General features: G+C 56.9%; 3 protein-coding genes across 18 annotated transcripts in view; 1 reads left to right on the forward strand and 2 right to left on the reverse strand.

Moving 5' to 3' along the window:
• Positions 1–5: 5 nt before the first annotated feature.
• On the forward strand, positions 6–11,933 carry CHRNE (cholinergic receptor nicotinic epsilon subunit). Of its 3 annotated transcripts, XM_082371075.1 has the most exons (13): positions 6,840–6,900; positions 7,282–7,392; positions 7,656–7,798; positions 7,917–7,961; positions 8,073–8,182; positions 8,313–8,468; positions 8,770–8,870; positions 9,250–9,450; positions 9,528–9,642; positions 10,941–11,055; positions 11,159–11,345; positions 11,435–11,541; positions 11,656–11,933. In XM_082371075.1, exons 2-13 carry the CDS (start codon positions 7,347–7,349, stop codon positions 11,803–11,805), a joined length of 1,476 nt encoding a protein of 491 aa, XP_082227201.1. In that variant the 5' UTR covers positions 6,840–6,900; positions 7,282–7,346; the 3' UTR covers positions 11,806–11,933. The 3 variants fall into 3 exon arrangements, with proteins under 3 accessions (XP_082227200.1, XP_082227201.1, XP_082227202.1); XM_082371074.1 differs by lacking the exon at positions 6,840–6,900 and adding an exon at positions 6–3,957 and having other exon boundaries at positions 11,435–11,933; XM_082371076.1 differs by lacking the exon at positions 8,313–8,468 and having other exon boundaries at positions 6,843–6,900.
• On the reverse strand, positions 9,702–10,893 carry LOC309618005 (uncharacterized protein C17orf107). The gene is given in 4 exon segments (XM_082371122.1): positions 9,702–10,254; positions 10,354–10,464; positions 10,468–10,734; positions 10,737–10,893. Coding segments are annotated over 4 exon segments (669 nt in total). The 5' UTR covers positions 10,749–10,893; the 3' UTR covers positions 9,702–9,975.
• A 552-nt stretch (positions 11,934–12,485) lies between the features above and the next one.
• Positions 12,486–18,236, reverse strand: part of MINK1 (misshapen like kinase 1) — a 50,237-nt gene continuing 44,486 nt past the window's right edge. For 6 of the 14 annotated variants that reach the window (XM_082371007.1, XM_082371003.1, XM_082371009.1 and 3 more), the window contains 17 exons: positions 18,097–18,182; positions 17,829–17,939; positions 17,571–17,683; positions 17,323–17,411; positions 17,070–17,093; positions 16,801–16,964; positions 16,307–16,412; positions 16,089–16,226; positions 15,789–15,897; positions 15,294–15,461; positions 15,044–15,187; positions 14,704–14,838; positions 14,415–14,515; positions 14,183–14,332; positions 13,938–14,097; positions 13,709–13,848; positions 12,486–13,340 (listed from right to left, as the gene is read on the reverse strand). In XM_082371007.1, the coding sequence (XP_082227133.1) occupies positions 13,257–13,340; positions 13,709–13,848; positions 13,938–14,097; positions 14,183–14,332; positions 14,415–14,515; positions 14,704–14,838; positions 15,044–15,187; positions 15,294–15,461; positions 15,789–15,897; positions 16,089–16,226; positions 16,307–16,412; positions 16,801–16,964; positions 17,070–17,093; positions 17,323–17,411; positions 17,571–17,683; positions 17,829–17,939; positions 18,097–18,182 (2,022 nt within the window). In that variant the 3' untranslated portion in view covers positions 12,486–13,256. The remainder of the gene's footprint in view (positions 13,341–13,708; positions 13,849–13,937; positions 14,098–14,182; positions 14,333–14,414; positions 14,516–14,703; positions 14,839–15,043; positions 15,188–15,293; positions 15,462–15,788; positions 15,898–16,088; positions 16,227–16,306; positions 16,413–16,800; positions 16,965–17,069; positions 17,094–17,322; positions 17,412–17,570; positions 17,684–17,828; positions 17,940–18,096; positions 18,183–18,236) is intronic. The other 8 variants (XM_082371008.1, XM_082371002.1, XM_082371013.1 and 5 more) reach the window with 4 other exon arrangements.

Below are 18,236 nucleotides of genomic sequence, written 5' to 3' on the forward strand. Positions count from 1 at the left end.
CCAGTGTGTAAAGCTGGAAACTTTATTTCCTCTCTGGGGCTTTTTTCTCTAGAAGAAGCCAATTTGTTTTGTATTTGAGTGGGGTGCCATGTTGGAAAGAGGATAAGAGGAAATAGTTGGTGGCCTTTTACCCAATTTGTGAACTGGTTCATTTCTTTGGCTGTGCTGGTTTGTGTGTGCTGGGTGTTTTTGTTTTCTGGGGTTTCTGGTGTTGTTGTTGTTGTTTTATTTTTGGCTGCGCTGGGTCTTAGTTGCCACATGCAGGCTCTTTTAGGTGCGGCATGCGGGATCTAGTTCCCCGACCAGGGATTGAACCCGGGCCCCCTGCACTGGGAGCGCAGAGTCTTAACCACTGGACTACCAGGGACGTCCCTGTGCTGTTTGTTTTGTTTGTCTTGTATTTATGTCTTTAAAAAATGGGGAATGGGGCTTCCCTGGTAGTGCAGTGGTTAAGAATCCGCCTGCCAATGCAGAGGACACGGGTTCGAGCCCTGGTCTGGGAAGATCCCACTTGCCGTGGAGCAACTAAGCCCGAGCACCACAACTACTGAAGCCCGTGCTCCGCAACAAGAGAAGCCACGGCAGTGACAAGCCCGTGCACCACAACGAAGAGTAGCCCCCGCTCTCTGCAACTAGAGAAAGCCCGCACGCAGCAACAAAGACCCAACACAGCCATAAATAAATAAATAAATAAATAAATTTTTTTGTTTTTTAAGAAATGGAGAATGGGGAGTTCCCTGGTGATCTAGTGGTTAGGATTTGGCACTTTCACTGCTGTGGCCTGGGTTCAGTCCTTAGCCGGGGAACTGAGATCCCGCAAGCCACGTGATGTGGCCAAAAAAATAAAAGGTGGGGTGGGGGGGGATGTTTCAAGTATACCTAAAGAAAGTCGTCTGAGGCACATTTTGGATAAGTGGTCTGATTATAGCTATGAAACCGTGACTAGGAAGATGAAAATGTGTGGCCACAGTAGCCGTTAGGATCCCCACGAGGGGTTTATGCAGCGTTATCCTGGAACCCTGTGTACCATATACTGCCACCTTTGCTGCGTTAATCTGTGGTCTCCGTGTCATCAGTATATGTTAAACCCCAAGACCAAACTTGAGGGTTTATTTAGGGTTTTCTGTTTGTCCTTTGGGTTTTTGGTTTCATTTTGTTTTGGTATCATTTCTTCAGTTACAGCCAAATCAGTTTTGCGATATTTAAAACTTTTACTGATGTCAGATGGAGGAAAGGAATGGAAAAAGCCTGTCTGCTCTGGTCCAAAAGTGAGACATTCCCAGGGAGAAGAGAAAGATTCCACTTGGTTCTTAAAATCACCAAAAGCCCCATTCCAGAATTCAGCCAAGTTGGTTGATGCCCAGGCAAAAAGGCATCCTTTGAATGGTTAGAGATGATCAACTGCTATTTATGGTTTTACAGTGGCTTTTGAATGGCTCGATAGCTATTCTGTGAAGAGGTGGGGAAGAATCATGAAATCCGCTATGTGCAAGCTTTTGTGCTATTACATCAGGGTGAGGAAAAGTGAGACAGTTGTCACTTTGTGGTAAAAGAAACCCAAGGGAAGGGTGAGGGATAGGTCACTCCATCCTCTGGTGGAGCCGGCTGTCCCAGCTGCTTCAGCCATTTTGCCAATACATCCACCCCTTCCACCATCTCTTGTTCCTATTTGGCCCCAATTCCTGACGCTGGGGCTCAGAAAGTGGTCAGACTGGCTCCGCCTTCTGATAGGGATCAATTAGAAAATCCTCTGTTGGGGCTTCCCTGGTGGCGCAGTGGTTGAGAATCCGCCTGCCAATGCAGGGGACGTGGGTTCGAGCCCTGGTCTGGGAAGATCTCACACGCCAGGGAGCAACTAAGCCCGCGCACCACAACTACTGAGCCTGCGCTCTAGAGCCCGTGAGCCACAACTACTGAGCCCGAGTGGCCACAACTACTGAAGCCCGTGTGCCTAGAGCCCGTGCTCCACAAGAGAAGCCACCGCAATGAGAAGCCCACGCACCACAATGAAGAGTAGCCCCCACTTGCCGCAACTAGAGAAAGCCTGCGCGCAGCAACGAAGACCCAACGCAGCCAAAAATAAATAAATAAATAAATTTATATTAAAAAAAAGAAAATCTTGTGTTAGTTCCTGGGGCACAGGGTCCTGGTCTGGTATCACCATCTAAGATGTGACCCAATTTGGGCCAGGAGGCACTCGTGGGGCAGGGCAATTTCCCTTATGCTGTTATCCCATAGGGGCCTGCAAACGGCCAGCAGACTGGGCTTCTACAGATGCAGAGTCCTTTCTCCCCCTCAGACTTGTTCATAGGGAGGATCCTCTATATGAAAGGAGAATGGTCATTGATCAGGCCAGGGAAGCAACTCCACCTAACAGACCCACATGGTACACCTGAAGCCCACTGGACCCTGATGAGAGAGGAATGCCCTTATCAGAGCACTACCATGAGTGCATCTTGGCAAGGCTTTGAAAAGGGGAATCCAAGCAAGATTTTGAACAAAATTCAAGAAATTCAGCAAAAACCAAATGAAGATTTATCAGGCCTACTGATGTTACAATGATGCAGATCCTGAGGCCCCTGAAAATACTGGAATGGTAAATTTAATCTTCATTGGGCAAAACGCCCCAGACATAAGAAGAAAATTGTGAAAGTTAGGTGGTAAATTTGGAATGAACCCTTCTCCATTGGTAGATCTTGCTTTTAAAGGGTTCAACAACAGAGAACAACAACAGAAGAAAGAAGATGCAAAAGACAACGCCATTTTTCTGGCAGTGGCACTCGCCAGAAGGTGAGTGACCCAAAGAGAGGTCAGCCACCATTGGGAAAGGAACAAATGCACTTATTGTAAGGAGGAAAGGTACTGGAAAAAAAGATTGCCATAGGCTAAATAGGAAGGAAACCAATAAAAGTCAGGAGCCTCTCAGATGGTAGAAAGAGAGGAACACCCTGATAAACAAAGAGGCCCGGCGGGGGGCTCCCTTGGACTTGAGGTGCCCAATTCCAATTTCCCCACAGGAGCCCCAGGTAAAATTGACAGTGGGGAATGAGCTGATTAACTTTCTGTTACAGGTGCAACATACTCTGTGGTAAACACCAAGGTGGCACAGAAAACATTTCAATCCATCCCAGGCACAGGAGTCCTTGGAGGGGTACAAAATTGCTCATTCTTACAACCTTTAGAATGCCAACTAGGGAACCTTACCCTGAAATAGTTTCTTATAGACACCAGAGTATCCATTCCGTCTTTTGGGGCAAGATCTCCTGTGTAGAAAAGGACAAAGAAGGGCCAAAGAGTGGGGTTTCAGACCTCCCCAGATGGGGACTCAGCACAGAGGAACCTGGCAAATAGACTTTACTCAAATCCTCGAGCTGCAGGAAATTTCAGATAACCTGCTAGTATGCGTGGACACTTTGTCACGACGGGTGGAAGCATAGCCCACCTGGACAGAAAAAGCCTCAGGAGTGTTTAAAGCCCTCCTTAAGGAAATAATCCCCCAATTTGGATTAAAGCATTGCGAATTAATTGGAAAATATATTTATCCTGGAGACCACAATTGATAGGAAAAACCAAGGAAATGAACGATACATTAAAAAGGAGCATTGCTAAAATATGTCGAGAGACTAATTTAACTCAGGATAAGGCCTTGCCAGTTGCCCTGCAACTCTGGGATCAGAGTGGCTCCCAGAAGCAGGCTTAAATTAAGCCCCTTTGAAATGCTGTACGGTAGGCCATTCAAGGTGTCTGCCCAGGCAGGAGAATCTGCAAATGCTCTAAAAGACCCAGCAATTGCCAATTATATTAAAACTTTGGGCACTATACTAACCTCTGTTCATGAGTTTGCCTCCAGCAGGTCTGCCTACCCAACTAACGTAGCCTTACATCCATTCTGACCTGGGACCGAGTCTTCCTTAAAACCTGGAGAGAACCAGGGCCTGAACTTCAGCTGACTGCAAGGTGAATAGGACCACACATGGTATTAACTTACCACACACTTGTCTGTAAAGTTAGCTGGGGTAAAGCTGTGGATTCATCATCACACTCGGATTAAAGCAGCACCACTGTCATCAAAAAATGACCCAATTTTTTTTTTTTTTTTTTTTTTTTTAATAAAGGAACTCCTTTATTTTATTTATTTATTTATTTATTTATGGCTGTGTTGGGTCTTCGTTTCTGTGCAAGGGCTTTCTCTAGTTGTGGCAAGCGGGGGCCACTCTTCATTGCGGTGCGCGGGCTTCTCACTATCGCGGCCTCTCTTGTTGCGGAGCACAGGCTCCAGACGCGCAGGCTCAGTAGTTGTGGCTCACGGGCCTAGTTGCTCCACAGCATGTGGGATCTTCCCAGACCAGGGCTCGAACCCGTGTCCCCTGCATTGGCAGGCAGATTCTCAACCACTGCGCCACCAGGGAAGCCCATGACCCAATTTCTGAGATGCCTAGAGAGTAATGGGTTTGTGAACCCTTAGATGACTTAAGGTTGCTCTTTATAATCTCAATACTTTAAAAAATTTCATTGTAGCTGAAGAAGGGTCAACCTATTTGTTTAATTTTGTCCAAATAAATAGCACAGGAATTTAGTGTAATTCTGGCACAAAGTTAATTAATAGATAAGTATTGGGAACTGGAACCAATACCCCAAATTAAATTGCAAATTAGACAACAAAGGGCTAAGGGGTTTCATCAGGTTCAAACAGTTGTAGATTAAAAAGGAAAGGGGATTGTACAACTGACTAAAGATTTTAAGGAATAGTCCCTGTCCAAGGCTGATCAATTCCATTCCATAATCACCTCTTTGTCACCCCTGTTCACCAGGTAGTAGAGCGGGCTTTGTCCTTTCTCCCACAGGATTGTGGAATGGATCATTGACAGTGGGGAATTGTAATAGGGAAGAACCTTTGTGTTCTATTACATTAATTACTAAAGGAATGTTGCCTGTAAGCTTAAATCATACATAATGGCCCATCTCTGGGAACCCTACCTCCCAGGTAATGAGCATTAAGCTAAAATACCTTTGTTTAGCTCACGGGAAACATCCTGACAGGGTCCACCTGTAAGTGGCTGCAGGAAGGAAGAAATTTTTTTTTTTTCTTGGCTGTGTGTTGGGTCTTCGTTGCTGCACACGGGCTTTCCCCAGTTGCAGCGAGTGGGGGCTACTCTTCGTTGCGCTGCACGGGCCTCTCACTGCAGTGGCTTCTCTTGTTGCGAAGCACGGGCTCCAGGTGCGCGGGCTTCAGCAGTTGTGACGCGCGGGCCTAGCTGCTCCTCGGCATGTTGGAGCTTCCCGGACCGGAGCTTGAACCCGTGTGCCCTGCATTGGCAGGTGGACTCCCAACCACTGTGCCACCAGGGAAGTCCAGAAAGGAGGAAATTAACATATCCCCTCCAGAGTCTGGCAGGAACCAGGACTACCTCCTCACCTTTTAGCATAAAAGAAGCCTGGGGCTTCCCTGGTGGCGCAGTGGTTGAGAGTCTGCCTGCCAATGCAGGGGACACGAGTTCGAGCCCTGGTCTGGGAGGATCCCACATGCTGCGGAGTGACTAGGCCCGTGAGCCACAATTGCTGAACCTGCGGGTCTGGAGCCTGTGCTCTGCAACAAGAGAGGCTGCGATAGTGAGAGGCCTGTGCGCCGCGATGAAGAGTGGCCCCCACTTGCCGCAACTAGAGGAAGCCCTCGCGCAGAAACGAAGACCCAACACAGCCATAAATAAATAAATAAATAAATAAATTTTAAAAAAAAGAAGCCTGAATTCTGACTCAGGGAAGATGGTTCATTGAGACACTAGTCCACCATCTTCTTGGTCTGCTGGCTTTCCAAATAAAGTTGCTATTCCTTGCCCCAACAACTTGTCACTTGATTTATTGGCCTGTCATGAGGTGAGCAGTAGGAGCTTGGACTCAGTAACGTGACCTTGGACCTGACCTGGAGTCCTCTTTCATACATTCTGGATGATGGTAACTGCTTTGCTGGATCGGTGTGAGGAAGCAGTGTGTAAGGCAGAAAAAGTGCTTCCTACCCCATAAGGAAACATATGGGGAGTTTCTTAAATAAAGCAGATTCCTGGCACCCCATCTCTGCCATCTTACTGAATTGGGATTCTTTGGGGATGGAGCCTAGGAAACTGAATTTTTATTTATTTATTTATTTATTTATTTATTTTTGGCTGGTGTTGGGTCTTCGGTTCTGTGCAAGGGCTTTCTCTAGTTGCGGCAAGTGGGGGCCACTCTTCATCGCGGTGCGCGGGCCTCTCACCATTGCGGCCTCTTGTTGCGGAGCACAAGCTCCAGACGCGCAGGCTCAGTAGTTGTGGCTCACGGGCCTAGTCGCTCCGCGGCATGTGGGATCTTCCCAGGCCAGGGCTCGAACCCGTGTCCCCTGCATTGGCAGGCGGATTCTCAACCACTGCGCCACCAGGGAAGCCCGAAACTGAATTTTAAATAAGCATCTCCAGTGATTGATTAAGGTGGTCCAAGGAGACTTAGGAAAGACTGAAAGGTGTGTGTGTGTGTGTGTGTGTGTGTGTGTGTGTGTGTGTGTGTGTGTGTGTGTGTGTGTGTGTGTGTGTGTGTGTGTGTGTGTGTTGGGGTGGGGAAGACAGTACTTTCATATGTGGCCACAAGGAGGCAGCAGAGAGATGAGAAACTGGTGTCTCCGGTGAGTGCCCCGCCCCCCCTCCCCCCCCCCTCCCCCGACCGGCTGAGAGTGGGCAGACATGGGGATGGGTTGCAGGAGGCGGTGGGCCCTGTACTGTGGCACCCTCTCCTTTGCCAGGTGGAGTTTGTTACTGCAGACTAACCCCCTGTGACCGCCTGTCTCATTACCAGATTTTATGGACACTGCTTTTGCCAAACTCTGCCGGCAGAAACTGCATTAGTGTGACCTTGGCTGGGCTGTGGGTGGTGGTGAGTATGGGCGGCAAGCGATGTCACCTGCACAGGGCAGCTGACTCAAAGGACACCAGTGCATTATTGGAAAGCAGGGCCCTCCACACCCCCACTGCCAGCCTTGTGGTTCCAGGTGTTTCTTAAAAGACCTGTCCACCTGCATCAGGCCTGTTCCAGTCATGAGGGGATTGGGTCTGTGGCTGGGGAGCTAGCCGAAGCCCAGGCAAAGGCTGCTGGGATGGGGTGAGGGCAGGGAACTCAGGATGGGGCAGCTGCCTCTGGAAGAAGCCAAGATGTCCCTGGCTGCCGTAGGGGTAGTAAGAGGATTAGGTGTCAGTCCCTAACCCAGCCCGGAACTAACACCCTCCTCCACTAACAGCCCCCTCCCCCCACTCACAGCACCCTGGCCTGCCCCCGTCGGAGCCTGCCAAAGCTCAGAATAACCCCGGGGACCAGACAGTGGGATGGCAGGGACTCTGCTCAGCGCCCTGCTCCTCTTGCAGCTCCTCGGTATGGACCAGGGTCGGGGGAAGTGGTCGGACACACACACGGGATACTGACATAAAGGGACAGGACAAAGACAGACTAAGATGTAGACGGAGACACGCTATTTGGTCCCCAGGCACATCACTGGTTCGGGAGGCAGACACGGAAAAATACACAGCCTCAGACAGAGACAGAGAAGCAGAGCCACGCAGACCCAGAGGCAGAGAGGAGAGAGGCTCCTTAGCCTCTCCATTTCCAGTGACCCCACTGCTTGGCCCCATCCCCAGGCGGAGGTGAAGGGAAGAACGAGGAGCTGCGTCTTTACCACCACCTCTTCGACAACTACGACCCAGGACGCCGGCCAGTGCAGAAACCTGGGGACACCGTCACCATCACCCTCAAAGTCACCCTGACCAACCTCATCTCACTGGTAAGATACCCCCACCGTCACCCCAAGCGCCATCTCTGAGCCTAAAATCCCACTTCTGGTCCCAACCGCTGAGCTCTATCCTAAAGCTGGCTTCCATCATCCTGTCTCCCATCCGCAGAATGAGAAAGAGGAGACCCTCACCACCAACGTCTGGATTGGAATCGTGAGTGGAGTCTGGGGAACAGTGTGAGGTCTTGTCCAGGGGACCCTTTTCTCCCAAACTCCTCTTGGGCACCAAGGCACACGTCCTTCCGTCCCCCTCCCCCACCCCTAGGACTGGCATGATTACCGACTCAACTACAGCAAGGGCGATTTTGGGGGCATAGAAACCCTGCGGGTCCCTTCAGAACTCGTATGGCTGCCAGAGATTGTGCTGGAAAACAAGTGAGGACGGGGCCAGACTGGAGGGGAAGCCGAGGCCCGGGGGGCTGGGCTGGACCTGGTTGGGGCAGGTTGCTTGGAGGGAGAGGGGGCCACAGATCTGCGCAAACCCTCGGTTTCCCGGAGCCCACAGTATCGACGGCCAGTTCGGTGTGGCCTATGAAGCCAACGTGCTGGTCTCGGAGGGCGGCTACGTGAGCTGGCTGCCCCCGGCCATCTACCGCAGTATCTGCGCCGTGGAGGTCACCTACTTCCCTTTCGACTGGCAGAACTGCTCGCTTGTTTTCCGGTGGGAAGCAGCCCGGACCTTTGTGGAATTACGGGGGCAGGGGGTGGGGCCAGGTGTGTGTGTGGGGGTGACTTCTAATCCGGGGTGGGGCTTTGTGCTGGAGGTGGAGCTAGACATTCGAATGGGGTAAGGCCGCCCTAGCGGGTTAGAAGTAGTTGTAGAAACCCAGGTGTGGAAGTGAGGCCTGGGTTGCCGGGTGGAGCTTAATTCCCCTGCCAGATCCCTGCTTCCAGGACGGGGCCTGAGGCTGAGGCCCGAGTCCCAGCCTCTGGGGTGGGGGGTCCGGGCTCTGGCTCCGCAGCTCGCAGACGTACAGTGCAGAAGAGGTGGAGCTCGTCTTTGCTGTGGACGACGATGGCGACACCATCAGCAATATAGATATCGACTCTGAGGCCTATACTGGTGAGGCCCCCTCCTGCTCCAAAAAACTCGCTTCTAGAAGGGTCCAGAGAGGGGACCTGCAGAGTGGAGCTGCCCCAAGCCATCGATGCTGGGATTGACTGTGGCAACCCTGCTTTAACTTGACCCTTTCCTGAAATCATTCTTGATCGTCGGACTAGTCCAGCTTCCTCGCTTGTGGTGGTTCCCTAACCTCTCTGGGCATGCCCCTTTCTGACCAGCCCAAGCAATCCAGACCACCTGCCCCACCCACCCTTGTCCAGACGGTCTGCATCCTCTCCTCGCCTGGAGTTGCAGGCCCCCCGCGGTCAGATAGGGGACGGAGAGCAGAGCAGCGCGCACCACCCCCGAGAGCCAGCTGACCGCACCTCCCGTCCTGCAGAGAACGGTGAGTGGGCCATCAACTTCTGCCCCGGGGTGATCCGCCGCCACGACGGTGGCTCTGCTGATGGTCCAGGGGACACTGAAGTCATCTACACGCTCATCATTCGCCGGAAGCCGCTCTTCTACGTTATTAACATCATCGTGCCTTGCGTGCTCATCTCGGGCCTAGTGCTGCTCGCCTATTTCCTGCCGGCACAGGGTATAGAGTCGCCCAGACCCCAAACCCGGGCTCCCTCCTGGGGGGCGGGGCCTGCTCTCACCAGGCACTCCCTCCAGCCGGCGGCCAGAAATGCACCGTCTCCATCAACGTCCTGCTCGCCCAGACCGTCTTCTTGTTCCTAATTGCCCAGAAAATCCCAGAGACATCTCTGAGCGTGCCGCTGCTGGGCAGGTGGGGGCAGAGTGGATCCCGGTGGTGCCTACGTGGGGCGTGGCCAGTGAAGGGCGGAGCCAGACGAGCATGGGGTGGAGCCAAGGGGCTCGTTGGGGAGGGGCGGGCAGGGCCAAAACCTAATGACTCGGAGAAGCCCCAGCTGTCTCATCGCCGCCTGGGCTTTATTTGGACACGGGGTCGGGCTGGGATGGTGGTGGCTTCTCCGGTCCCTCGTACTCCGTACTGCTGCTGGACGCCACCTGGAGGTCTCCGGAGTATCTCTGTTGGGGGCGGGCCGGCTTAGTGCCCACCCAGCCCCGCCGCCTCTGGCCCCCACCTCTCTCCTCATCTTCAACTCACCGGCTCCCCGGGGGTTCCAAGGCCCAGCTGGCGTCGCCACTGTTGCAGGAATGAGGCGGATCCCTGCAGACCTCGTCCACACGGGCATAGCCGCGCCCCCTGGACCAGAAGCCGAGCGCTCGTGCCTGCCGTAGACCCCGCTTGCCGAGCCCCCTGCCCCGCGGCCTGGGCTACCAGGGCCAGGGCTCCACCCGGATCCCCGGCGTCTGGGGCCGGGCCAGGGTCGCCGTCTAGTCGCCGCACCTCCTGCTGCACCCACAGGGCTGAGATCTGCAGCGGGGGTACAGGAGTTGGCGGGGGTGCAGAGGTCCCTGCTCCTGCCGCTCCATCCCCCTTCCCCGCCCCTCCTCAGCACCCCCGGAACCCCACCTCTAACAAGGTGGCCCCGAAGTTCACTACGCTGGCCGCGGCTTCTCTTAGCACCAGCCCCAGGGTGGGCTTCGGGGCGGGCGGCTTCTCTGGCTCTCGCGGCTCCAGGGACTAAGGCTCTCTGAACCGCTGCTCCATATATTCATGGGCTGCGGCCACAAGTTCCGGGGAAGATAGAAGCGGGGGCTGGAGGGCCACCTGGAAAAGCACAGGGACTGTGGGGTCATCAGGTCCTAGGGCAGAGGTAATGGGGACGCTGGAAACCTTCCCAGAGCGTTTCGAGGTGCCACCCTTGGGGGTGGAGGGTGGGTATTGGCGTAGGCGCACCTCCGTGGAGCTGTGGAAGTGGTAGACCCACAGCAGGGTTTCCAGGGAGCTGGGGGGGTCCCCTTCATGGTTGCCACTGGCGGTGCGAGTGGGGAGAAGGGCGGAGGGGACGCGTCTGGCCCCGCAGAGGAGGAGCAGCTAAGGGGCGTAACTCCACCCCTTGCGGAGAGGTGCGTTTGTGAGGTCAGAGGACAAGTGGCCCCCTCGGTGGCTCAGGAGAAGTGGGGAGGCTGCGACGTCACGAACTCTGGGCTCCTCAGGTACCTCATTTTCGTCATGGTGGTTGCCACACTAATTGTCATGAATTGCGTTATCGTGCTCAACGTGTCTTGTCGGACGCCCACCACTCACGCCATGTCCCCGCGGCTGCGCCACGTAAGCACCGTTTGGCGGGGGGGGGGGGGGTGTCTCCGGCCGGGAGGCGGGGCTTCGAGCTAACCTCCCCGCCGCCCCAACCCGGCCGCCCGCCCGCCCCCAGGTCTTACTGGAGCTGCTGCCCCAACTCCTGGGCTCGGGCGCACCCTCCGAGGTCCCCCGGGCCGCCTCGCCCCCAAGGCGGGCGTCGTCCTTGGGCCTACTGCTCCGCGCGGAGGAGCTGATACTGAAAAAGCCGCGGAGCGAGCTCATGTTTGAGGGGCAGAGGCACCGGCACGGGACCTGGACTGGTGAGCAGTGGCCCGAGCGGGCCAACGGGGGTGCCTGCAGCGGGAGAGGCTCCTAATCACCCCCCACCCCTCGGGGTCGCTCCCACCAGCTGCCCTCTGCCAGAGCCTGGGCGCCGCCGCCCCCGAGATCCGCTGCTGTGTGGATGCCGTGAACTTCGTGGCCGAGAGCACGCGAGACCAGGAGGCCACCGGCAAGGTGGGGCAGGAGCCGGAGAGGCTAGGTGGGGAGTTGCTGGGGGTCTCCGCTCTCCCTGACTCGTACAGGTTCCTGCAGCTTTTAGGGACTCAACTTTGCCCGCCCCTTCCCCAGGAGGTGTCCGACTGGGTGCGCATGGGGAAGGCCCTTGACAACATCTGCTTCTGGGCCGCTCTGGTGCTCTTCCTTATCGGCTCCAGCCTCATCTTCCTTGGGGCCTACTTCAACCAAGTGCCCGAACTGCCCTACCCGCCCTGTATGTAGGCATGAGCCTGCAGCCATGGTGACAAACGTTCCCATCCATCTCCAGGAGGAAATCTGAAAAGCAAGTTGCTCCCATTGCTTTATTATGATCCTTTCGTACTGCTAATGATAAATCTGTATTTAGCTTCGCCAGAGTCGTATGTGCACATGTGTGTAGGTCTGACCACAGGGCAGACATCAGAAGGAGCTGGCAGATGGTTCAGGCAGGCTGTTGCATGTCAACCCTCCAGAAGGCAAGAACCAACCTCAATTCAGTCTTCCTGACCTCCCAGTTTTTCCTGGACCCCAGCCCCATGTGACCCTCTAGCCCTGTGAGCCTCTAAAAGATCTTTATCCATTTGTTGCCAAACAGGAGAGACCCCCCCCGCCCCCGCCCCATGCAGGACTTGCATATAGAGAGGCTAGAGCCAGGTGCCTTCATGGCCTGGCCAGGCTGGAGTGGGTGGAAACCAAATGGCCCCTGTGCAGGGCCCCACACGTTTAAGGCTGAGGATGCCCCGGCCCTCCCTCAGTTGTTTCCTCTAGGTTTTCTTGGTCCAGCAGTGCCCAACCACCCCCTCTCCACCGAGGCTCACTCACTGCAGATTCCACCCCACCCTGCCCCCTTCATCCCAGCAATGCTGGCGGGCCCTGGCTAGTACCTAGGATGCTGAGAAAACAGAAAAACATAAGGCCTGAAATGGTGGGAGCTGGTTGAATTGTCTTTATTAACAAACAGAGATCTCCAAGGCCACTACATTGAGGAGTGGTGGGGGCAGGGAGGGGCCGGGGCTACTTGCTGCTCACACTATATACAGATGCAAGCAAGGGGGTATGGAGGGTGAGAGCTCCCTGCTCCCTCCCTCCACCAGGGAAGGGCAGAGGCTAGAAGAGACAGGGGTTGGAAAGGGGTAAATGTTTTGGCTGGCGGGGTCCCCCCTCCAGTCCCTGGGGTTTGGGGGGAGGGGAATCATTAAAGTGCTTTCAGAAAATGAGGAAATGGTCCCTGCCCCTGGAGTGGCTGGTGACCCCCCCCTAAAACCTGGGGCCCAGTGACCCCCCCCAGGGTCTGGTACATTCAAGGGGGGAGCCGGCTCCCCTGACGTGCAAATAAAGGGGCCCAGGGCCCTGCCGAGTCAGCAGCAGTGGGGTATGGGGTCCAAGCCCCAAGCACTCTCCTCTTAAGTGGAGAAGGGGGGGTGGGGCTAGGCCCACTCAATTCCTGGTAAGGGGAAGCTGTGCCTCTCCCCAGAAGTTGGGACAGGCACAGTTTTGGGGAGAGAACATGTTGGGGAAGAGGATGGTCACGTGATCACAAAAGCATCAGGGGTCAGAGGTCACGTTCCCAGCAGGCTCCAGTGAATCAAACCAGTAAAAGCAAAGCCCAGGGAGGGAAAAGAAGGGCGGCCCGGGAAGTCTGGGTGTGGGGGGGGAGAGCTGGTCCACGTGGGACAGCCCCGTCCAGGGCCCCATCACCAGTTCATGATGCAGTTACGGTTCAGGGTCATGAAGTAAACTTGGCTGCTGCCCCCGGAGCGGACTGAGGCAAAAAACACCTGGGTGGGGTAGGAGCAGAAGTCACCAAGGGATGTGGGGTGGGGGGAGCGTCTCAATTAACTGGGAGAAGAGAAAAGAGAGAGCGAGCGAGAAACTGCAGAATGGAGTCCCTCAGAGTGCCCCCTATCCCCTCCGAAAGGCGGGAACACCTGGGGAAGTGGGCAGCAGGCAGACCTCCCGGGTGAAGGAATCTGGAGAGTTCTCAGAGAGGGAACACGAGGGAAGGGCAAGCTGTGACCACACAGTGCGCTCCCTAGAGACCTCCTTTCAGGAAGACCCAGAACCACCCCTTCCCCCAGCTCTGCCCAGGGGCCCAGGTCCTGGGGGCCCACCCAGTGCAGGAGCCTGGGCCCCTTGTCATTCCCACCTTGTCGTTCCGCTCACACAGGAACTTGAGCCTCTGGGCTCGTTTGTGCATGAAGACCCCGTCTAGGTGGCCCGTCTCCACGGAGCGGATCTCAATGGCTTTCTCACCCCAGCCCATGATCTGGTTGGAGCAGATATAGGCTGGGGGGGAAGGGAGTGGAGGGGCAGTGAGTGGGCTGCAGCCCAGCTTGGTCGGGGACACAGGCTTGGAGGGCGGGCACCTCACTCACCCACAGAGGTGGGCATCTCGCCCCACTGCAGCACCACGTCCTTAATGATCCGCCCATACGTGTTGACATAGACGCCCTCGTCCTCGTAGCACAGCAGCATCTCCATGCCATCCGTGTTGGGGAGGAAGATGATGGTGTGGGGCGTGATCTGGCTCTGGATCTGGGGAGGAGAAGGTGGGCTGGAGGCCCCGAGTCTAGGGCACAGACTGGTGGCCCCAGTCTGTCCGCAGCCCTGCCAAGCTTACGTGCACAGGGATGTAGATGTCATAGCTGTTCCCCGAGTCGACATCCACAGCATGGAAGCCGGCGCTGGAGCCATAGATGACCTTGAGCCTCTGTCCCTCCTCTACCGTCAGGTCCACCAGCAGAGGGCGGTGTGGGAGGTCAGCAAAGGACTATGGAGGACAGAAGAGCTCAGGGGACGCGGGTGGAGGAGCCAGACCTCGGAATAGTGTTGGGGGCTGAGGCTGGGGTTACCTTGAAAGCCATGAATTTGTGGTAAGGTTTGGGGGCCCAAGCATACACCTCCACAGAGTTCTTCAGGGCAATGACCAGGAATTTGATGCGTTCATATTTCACTGGGGGCAGGAAAGAAGAGGGATGCAGAAACTTCCCTTCTTGGGCTGCAGCCCCTCCCACAGGTCTGTCTATACCCCCAGCTGTGTGCCCCCCATCTCTGGCTACAAGGCTTTCTTAGCCCAGGCCCCCGTTTCTTTCCCTTCTCATAAACAAATGTGCCCCAGCCGCTGTGTCGTGACCTCCTCACCAACACGGTAGTGCCCGCAGCCCTCCATGTCCCCCACAGTGGTCCAGCCCTGCTTCTTCTCCACTTCTGGGTCATTGTGCAGGATCTTGTTCCGGAGCCAGGACAAATAATATACCCGCAGTTTGTTCCTTTTCCCTGAGGGACAGACACACACACACACCCCTCATCGGAGGTCCAGCTTCCGCCTCCCCGCCGTCCTTCGTGTGCGAACCACGAGGGGTGAGAAAGTGCGGCCCCACCTTCCAGCTCCTGGACCACGGCTGCCCTCCTCCCAGACTGAAGGTGGTGACGGAGGGCCCAGGGGCTGAGCCCTCCTCCTGGCCCTGCCCTCCACACACACCTGAGATGGTGATGAGCAGGTTGAGTCCCTCCAGCACATCCATTTGCTGGAAGCGTCGCCGCCCGATGAGTCCATACACCTTGCCCTGCCCACTTCGGTCCAGCAACATCAGCCCATTCTCCGTGCCCACCAGCAGGTTGACCCCTGCAATAGGAGCCCTTGGGCAGATCAGAGGCAGAGCCAGGCCCTCGCCTGACCAGGAGCACGGGTGCACACCAGGCCCCTCTTTTCCTTCCCGGTCCTGGCTTACCCCAAAGGGCCGCACAGAGGATCTCGGAATTGAACCGCTTCTTGTACTTCCGAATCTCGGGGGTTTCGCTGTGGGCCCGGGTGTTGGTGGGGTTCACGTTGACCACAGAGCCTTTCCTCACGTCATACTGCAGCTGATCGAGCCGACTGCCCTCTCCACCCACCAGGGCTGCCAGAAGGACGAGAGGAACGGGCAGTGGGCTGCAGCCCTCTCACCCCGTCTCTCTTTACTCCACACCCCAGAATACTCAGAACGAAAGGGAAAGACTGGAGAACGGAGGAGGCACCTGGAGGAGTTTAAACAGGGCCAGAAGGACTGGCACAGTCCTCGTTCTGTCATGTGAGTCCCTGGGCCACCACTGAGCATCTTTTCTCTTGGGTCAAGGGGGTCCCTTCGTGCCAGGGCAGGTTCAGGCCACAGGGGAGGCCGTGACCGCTTTGTGAAGCCCAGTCATCAGAGGCCCACCCGTGCCCATCTCCAGATCTCTCGTCTCACCTGTGATGGGGATGGTGTCCCCACTGCCTCCAGGCTGGTAGATCCCCAGGTCCACAAACATCGTGAACGAGCTCTTGCCAGGGGCCTTTACCAGCCCACGAGACTGGTACTGCGGGGTGGGGGCGGCAGTGAGGCAGACACACCAGACCCCAGCCCTTGCCCTCCCCCTCCTGTTGCACCCTGCCCAACCAGCTCCCCGGGGCTCCACCCTGCTGACCGCAGTGCCCCCAGCACCCCTGGGTCTCCTGCCCACGGCCAGTGATCTCTTCTCGCCCTGTGGAGCCACCTTCACTGACTTACATCACTGCCTCCATCCTTCAGGGGGGGGCTTTGACCTTTGCTGCTCTCGGTGGGCGAGTGGCTGGGTTGGACCACATCTGGCAGGTTTGTGTAACCGTTGCTATCAGCATGCAGCAGGCTTCGCTCCTCTTCAGGGGTCTAAAGGAACAGACAGAAGGGGGCCAGTGCTGGGGCCAAAGAGGTGCATGGCAGGCTGGGGAAGAACGGGGGCCACTCACCCGCTGGACCACCATGGTGCCACCCCCATAAGGGGTCTGGGTCCCGGCTATCTCCTCCACGTCATGGACCACCATGGTGCTGACGCTGTCTGTGTCTCCATCGCTGCTATGGGAGAGAGGAAGGTCAGGAGGCCCTCCAGGCCCTGCCTGCCACCCAAGTGCCACCCGAGTGCCACAGGGAGCAGACAAGAGCCGGAGGACTGGTGCCTTCAGTGTCTGTTGGAACACGACGCACTCAGCCCTCACCCGGCGGCCCTTGCCCCCTGCCCAGCACTCGGGGAGGGCTGGCCGCACAGAGGCACCTGAAGAGGCCCCCCAGCTGACAGGACAGTGAGAGAGAGCTGGGGACACCAGCCCCCAGCCCTGTACCCCGTTCTCTAGGGAAGGCGAGGAAGAACTGACCAGCAGTGATAGCCGGGGACCCTCCTCTGGGAAAAGGGAACCACTTTTCCTCAAGCTTGCTGCAACTCCCCCGCCCCCAGGATGCCCCATACCGGCCACCAGGGGTATCTCTGCTCCCCTCTGACGGTTCGCCGTTGCTCTCCTCCTCGTCGTCCTCGCTGCTCTCCACCTCCTCGCTGGATGACGAGTAGTCCATGGCCTTCTTGGGAGGCCGGGGGGCCTCGTCCAGGGTCCGCTCTTTCAGCAATACAAAATCCTGCAGGGGAGGAGCTGCGTGAGGGGAGAGGCGGTGGTACGAAGGAGGCCAGAGGAGGGCAGGGCAACAGGAGGGGCTCCCGCCAGCAGGCCCCTGCTCACTAACCTCACCAATGGCTCGCTTATAGCTCTGGGAGGGGCCGTGGGGGAAGAAAGGCAGCCAAGAAGAGGCAGGAAAGAGGTTAAGAAAGGTTAGTAACTGAGAAGTGCTCCCCTGCTAGCCCACAGACCCTCCAGTCACAGATTAATGAAGGCCCTGACCCTGGAACCCAGCTCCCTGGGGCTCAAGAGGCTCCACATCGGCCCCAAAGCCCCAAACTGGGAGAAGGCAGGGCCGGAGGTGCCACCCGATGACTTACTGCGGGCCGGCCTGGCCGCGAGCGGTGGTCATCGGGCTTGGCTTTGTTCCCAGGAGAGAGCACAGGGGAGCTGTCCAGTTTGGAGGAGGCTAGAGGTGGCGGGGTGGGGGGAGGGAGGTCACTGACACCGGCACAGGGGGTGGCCTCGAGCCCAGCCTGGTCCCCACCCGCCCCCCCCCCCCCAGTTGAGAGCAGCCAAAGGCAAGGTCCACCCCAACGGAGGCTGCCGTGACGCCCAGCTCACATACCTCCCACCCGGTTCCGCTCCAGTGAGCCAGCCTGGGGGAGGCGCCCGTGAGAGGCGGGGAGGACGCTGTCCGAGCGCTCCCAGCCAGGGTCACTCCTCCTGAGGTCAGGGTTACTGTGGGAGGGGCAGAGGCAGGGTCAGGGAGACGGATGTCCCCGCCTGGGGATGCTGAGCCGCGCCGCAGAGCGAGCCATCACCAGGGGGAAGCAGGTGGCAGAAGTGAGGGTGGGAGTGAGTAGTGGGGGGACAACTCCATTACCTACAAGCGTTGGGCGGGCCAGGGGGCTGAGCGGGGGGCCCTGGAGGCTTGGGGTTGCCCCGCTCTGCCCGCCTTTGCAGATAGATTTGCCAGGCGGAGTTGCTGCGAGGTCTGTGGAGGGAGCACAGGGGTGCCGGGGGCGGGGGCAGGGAGGGGGCTGAGGTGACTGGGTCGGGGCTTGCCCACCCCTAGGCGGGTAACCTGGCAAACTCCCCTCCGCCCCCCACGCCGCTCCCTGGGCTGCCGCCCGCCCACACCCAGGGGTTACCTGGCACGGACAGCCTGGGCTGGCCGGGACCCTCCAGCCCCACTGGTGTTAAGGGCAGTGGCGATAGATGAGGTCCTCTGAGGCACCTGAGGACAGAAGAAAGGAGTCAGTGCTCTGTGCTGGGCGCCTGGCGGACACTT

Source organism: Balaenoptera borealis (assembly GCF_965194805.1).
Source record: "Balaenoptera borealis genome assembly, chromosome: 20".
NCBI classification, from domain to species: domain Eukaryota; kingdom Metazoa; phylum Chordata; class Mammalia; order Artiodactyla; family Balaenopteridae; genus Balaenoptera; species Balaenoptera borealis.